Below are 6000 nucleotides of genomic sequence, written 5' to 3'. Positions count from 1 at the left end.
ATACAAATCACAATACTATATAAACATTAGTGCAACTACTGTTTCCTGTATATTCAATAAGAATCTTATATAGAGGTCCTATGTATTATAGTCTAAGGTGACGTTTGGTAGGTCAAGTTTAGAGTAATTAAACAGTAGTTTTTTTTTTTTAAGTTTTCATATTTATTTTTTAAATACTTATAAAGCATGATTTATTACGAAAGCGTCGGTTTCTTATTATGTTTACATCCACACATCTTATTATGTTATATGATGAACAAATCAATGCTTTTTTCGTCAATTGGTTTTAACTTACCTAACTCATGATAAAAATCTCATAAGGTTTTTTTATATAAATTAATTAAGCTTCGCAACAAGTGTAATAATCAATCATTACATAAAACGTTATTTTATTTGTTATCCTAACTAAATTGCGCTTTAGCCTAAATTAAAATAAATAATTAATACGAGTATTTCACCTTTTTTGTAATAAAGAGACTTTTTAAGTAAATATACGTCTGTAGTGTAATATTGGGCTTTGTAGATAACTTTTTAGACGTTGTATAGAACGCCCAATATTACGTTCGTCGAATTCGTCGTACGATATGATACGATCTAACACGGTAATTATTACGTTTGTTGTTATCTATGTGCTAACGCTAAAACGTTTATTACACCAACCAATTCCAAGAGCCCTGCGGCAAGGGTGGGCGTGGCCCTTGTTAACTTATATAAGACGCTCAAATTAGGGACCTTTACTCCATTTTTCTTATTACACCTCTCTAAGTTAGAGTCCCATGGAATCGGGTAGTGTATTAAGCGTTGAAGTGATCGTCGACTGAGGTAGGCGGTCCAGAATGCCCAATATTACACTACATCTGTCGCATTTGTAATCATGTATTGTACAATCGGTGCCCTAACATACCTGACCCCTTAGCCGACCTTTGGGTCTGAGAGTCTTTTTACGCATTCAACAGAAAAGTGAAAAGTAATTCCAGCTTTTTTGTTGAAATTTGTATTTATGTAATGTAATTAAAATCAAATTGGTTTAAAATGTTTCTCAAAACGTTATTCAGTAATGATGCAATAAGGAAGTTATATCAAAATCAATTTTACAGCTCAGTGGTTAAAGGTTAAGTTTGATTATCACCTTGACTTCTTCATACTTCTACTCAGGACCTAAATACACGGTTAGGAAGATAGATATCTTAGGTCATCGACTGTACTTAATAGTAAGTACGTACGTACATACAAAAAGTTATTTATTTTTATTTTAAGACAATCAGTTGAGCATATGCTTGTTACATGAATAGCTATAGCAACTAGATAAGAATACGTAGATGCATGTTATCTGTCACCCGGGTGGTTAGTAATAAATATCAAAAAGTGATGTACCGATGCACACGAACTCGTCCGTGACTTACGTTTGTATATCACAATACCCAGGTGTTTAGTGATATGGATTTGATATCACTATTTAATACATAAATATTAGATAGTGATATAGGTACTTAATGATAACACTATCCAGCTGGATACTTAGCAAGTACTAACTAGAATTTCGTACCCTTAGTGTAATAAAGCCACATGTAAATCATAAATCAAAAGCGCTCTTATCACATAAAAGTCATTAATATAAAACGAACTGCAGAAAACAAATTATGTAGGTATGTGTATATGTGATTTTTTTCGACAAGATATCGACTAAATTCGTTCGTGGAATCTTAAAACCTTTTTCCCGAATAGTTGTCATTTTGAAGATGTGCCTTTATTACACCAAGGGTGAGAAATCGCACACGAAATCAAATACCATCGTAACTCAAAATTGTTGTGGAATTGAGAAAACACGATTTGAAAAAAAAATCTGATAAATAAAAAAATACTGTATGAAAACAAATGTAGCGAAACGCAGTAGTCGCTACAAATCTCTATATATATATTAGAAGAGATATAAGTGTATGTGATATTTAAAAGTGTATATATGTATACATATATACACTTTTAAATATCAACTTTCGTTTGCGCTGAAATCACAAATTAGAATTCTGAAATATTACTGCACCAGCAACTAACCTGTGTGTATCTTTGTATATTCCAAAAATATTCTGTATTTGTTGTAATAAAGATAATATACCTACCTCTAACAATGGAGGCTATACCATTGGGTGGTGTGGGCAAAACAACAAAACGTCTAATTACAAAACAAACAGAATCATATGTCATCGATAATTAAATACGTAATTTTGCAATTTTCGTCCATTATATAGCAAAGCTCAAGTTAATCTGGTCGATTTGAAGTGAAACAATTGACGACACCCGTCAATTGTTTCGAATTCGGGCTGGCCAAATGGAGCGCAGTTGTCACAATAATGATTTGTCAGAAGTGTTTTGGCAAAATAGTATTCAAACAAATAATGAGTCTACCAAATGATAATGAGTCTAGCACCCACCCCAATCCATTAATACAGTTCGCTACACCAATGTACATATTCTCATTTACAATGGGATAATTAAGTATTATGTAAAAAAATAAAAATAATCACATTACACGCAATAAGATCCATTCAATTTTATTAATAAATTTTCAAATTGTCTTTTCTCAATTCCATAATTTTGAGTTACGATATTATTTGGTTTCATGAGCGAAATGTCGACCGAAAAATCACTCCAAGTCTTCTATCAAAGAGTCCAATTCCTTCTTCAACGTCTGTGATTCCTCTCTCTGCTTCAACACGTCGTCCTTCAATCGGTCCACGTTGGCCATCAAAAGGGCGTTGCCTTTCTTTAAAGCATTCACTCTAGTTTCGTGTCGCTTCATTCGTTTTGTTAGGTTTTCTTTCTTCTTTGATACTGGGGCGTCCTGGAATGAATTGGTTTTATAATCAAATAATTAATTTCTTTGCGATATTCAGGTTATATAGGCGCTACAAGAATAGAGTTGGGTTATTTTCCGAATAATTTAAAATATTAGAAATTTTTCAGAATAATTTCCGAAATTACAATTCGAAGACTCATATTATGTTCTACGATATATAGATATATCTTTTTAAGTGTTATTTAGTATGAATTATGTAATACCTACATAATAACAGTAATAAAATACAACAATAATAGCTTTAATAAGTGTCTAATTAAAAAAAAAAACAGAACACGTCAAATGAAAATTTTATAAGAAATCTTCAATGTCTACAATATTGAAAATGTTAATATCATTCATTCAATTGCTTAAATACATTTTTTTTAATTCTGCACAATTATTGCATTTTCATGTTGAAGTTCATTGTAGACGTTCGTAGGTACAATATTACTCTATTCAGGTAGAGCAGTTTTACATGATCTAGTTTTCAGTTGATCAGAACGGTGAGTAGTGTAGATATGAATATTGGTTTCGCCAACTTACACTGATTGACACCCTAGAACTAAGCATAAGAATGTATTTGTATATTTATTTATTTTTATTGATTTACGTGTAGGCGATGACATGGGACAGTACAGTGCCCATCGTCCGCAGCTCCGGTATAAATGTAAGTACAGTTTCTCCTAAAACTGTGGCACACCTAATACTGCCCTTTTTGTCTTAAGAGTCAATACTAGCTGAGGAGCTCGAATTAAAATTTTTCCCGTACTAATACGGTTCATTTTGCTTGGGTCGAACGACACTAGTTTTGTATCAGTATTTATTTTTTCACATTTGAAAAATGTATATCGTATAGTAATAGGGGTTGAAGTATGAAATTGCCGATTTGTACTGAAAATCTAAATTGTTTATTTTTTAAATTTTTAACTAATTTATTTAATCAAAATAGTTGCCATTATTATCTATACATTGCTGCCATCTAATGGGAAGGTTATTAATGCCTTTGCGATAGAACTCCGACGATCTAGACTGCACAAACTGTGTGAAAGCATTTTGTACTGCCTCCTGGGAAGAAAACTTCTTGTCACGTAGATAATTGTCCAAATCACGAAAAAAATGATAGTCCGTTGGAGCAAGGTCTGGTGAATACGGAGGATGACGAATGGTTTCTAACCGCAGTTCCTGAAGGGTCAAAATGGTTTCTCGTGCTGTGTGAGGTCTCGCGTTGTCGTGGAGCAATAATGGTGAAGATCGATTCATGAGTCGGGGCTGTTTTACTGCTAGTCTTGTCAACATGGTTCGGAGTTCGGCACAATAGACATCTGCCGTTATTGCTTGACCAGATCGGAGAAAACTATAGTGAATAACACCATGCTGAGACCACCAAACAGTTACCATTACCTTTTTATTGGTAAGTTTTGCTTTAGGACACTGTTGTGGCATTTGACCTGGGGTCAGCCATTGCATTTTTCTTTTCCTGTTATCATAAAGAATCCACTTTTCATCACATGTTACAATTCGATCCAATATTCCTTCATTTCTGTACTGGTTCAACAAGGCAACACAAGTTTCAACACGCGTTTCTTTCTGCAGATCAGTCAAATCATGAGGCACCCATTTTTGGTATTTTTTTATTTTATTGATTCGACGCAAGTGAGTCAATATTGTGGGTAAGGTAACGTTAAACCATGCCGCTAATTCCTGGGTAGTTTGACTAGGATCGGCTTCCACTATCTCTCTTAATTCATCGTTATTCACCTGTGTGGGCGGTCTTCCTCGTGGCTCGTTCTTTAAGTCGAAATTTCCATCACGAAAGCGTTTAAACCAAAATCGCACGGTGCGTTCATTAGTAGACCCCTCTCCAAACGCAGCATTGATATTGCGGGCTGTTTCTGCCGCGTTAGTTCCGCGTCGGAACTCGTATTCAAAAATCACTCGAATTTTCGCAGTATCCATCTTTCTTGTCTAAATTGAATAACAAAAACAATTGAAAGTCGATATTCAAATGTTTCAAATTTAAAAAAAAAAATCACAGAAACCATTTGAAAAAAGTTTCATTCGAAAACCTCAAACCATGAAGATTCTATGAAAATTCAAAGAACCTATTGCAATAAAACGGCAATTTCATACTTTAACCCCTAATATATACCTATATTTTATTTAATTCGGTTGATAGAAAAATATATTAGTACTTATATGTAAAGTACCTATTGAATACAGCGGTTTTTATGTAAAATTTCAAGGTAAGTTTGTGTTCTTTTCTAACGTGAAAATTTTTAGGAAGCGTGTTTTCACACCGTACAGTAATCAGTGTACGAGTATATCCTCAATATATTTTTTCCAAAGTGGTTGAATAATACTTTCACTGTTATACGGAATCAACCAAAGCCATTTGAGGTTGTATAGACTCTTTAACTAACGCATTTGCCTTTTGGTAATTTTCGAAATATTGGCACCAATTTTATTGTCAACTAAAAAAAATTCTGTTACTCTAATTTTGCTTAACAAGAAAACTGAAACTAAATGAGATTTTAAAAAAGCGCCTACAGGGGGTTGTGAATTGAGTTATTAACATATTTGGACGTTAATAACTCAATTTGGCTAAAAATGTCGACTACGTTAATTATGACAAGGAGGGCAGAATAGGTATCTTACCCCTGCCCATAACATGCCCAGCCAAACTGCAATTGCCAGGTGTTTAAGAACGCCACAGATAATGCCATTGAGTTGGTGGAGTAGGGCAGATAAAAAATAAGTAAATACCTAGCCGTCGGAACGATAGAAGAATTTACAACTCGTTGTATATTGGTTGATGATCAGCAACACAATTATTACTCCTGGTCATTTATATTGTACCTACATCTCATTTTATTTCAATATTTGATTTATTTATCTCAGTTTTCTACGTATTGAATCTATTTATTCTTGGGTTTCTAGAATTTCAGTGCATAAGATACGTTGAGAAATTTGATTTGTTTCGAAGAATTTTTTCTTTGCAGAAAGTTATTAAGCAAAGGTCAAACATTTTTCGGTGTAATAGTTGCTTTTTATATATACTCCCGGTCACATAATTCGAGCCACCTCGCGTTTTTGCCTTAAAGGGCTAGAATATAAAAATAATGTTATCATCGAAGAAAACGGTTTCCTCCGGTTTTGCAAGTTCA

General features: G+C 33.5%; 1 protein-coding gene across 1 annotated transcript in view; it reads right to left on the bottom strand.

The window, feature by feature from the left end:
• Window positions 1-1995: 1995 nt before the first annotated feature.
• Window positions 1996-6000, bottom strand: part of LOC113225889 (glutamic acid-rich protein-like) — a 30999-nt gene continuing 26994 nt past the window's right edge. Inside the window, exon 12 of the mRNA XM_026458353.1 lies at window positions 1996-2839. Coding sequence (XP_026314138.1) covers window positions 2642-2839 — 198 coding nt within the window. The 3' untranslated portion in view covers window positions 1996-2641. The remainder of the gene's footprint in view (window positions 2840-6000) is intronic.

The sequence above is a fragment of the Hyposmocoma kahamanoa genome, unplaced genomic scaffold (genome assembly GCF_003589595.1).
Source record: "Hyposmocoma kahamanoa isolate Upper Pololo Valley unplaced genomic scaffold, ASM358959v1 180, whole genome shotgun sequence".
Taxonomy (NCBI): domain Eukaryota; kingdom Metazoa; phylum Arthropoda; class Insecta; order Lepidoptera; family Cosmopterigidae; genus Hyposmocoma; species Hyposmocoma kahamanoa.
The sequence above is the reverse complement of the archived record's forward strand: the minus strand, read 5'-3'. Positions and strand labels throughout refer to the sequence as shown.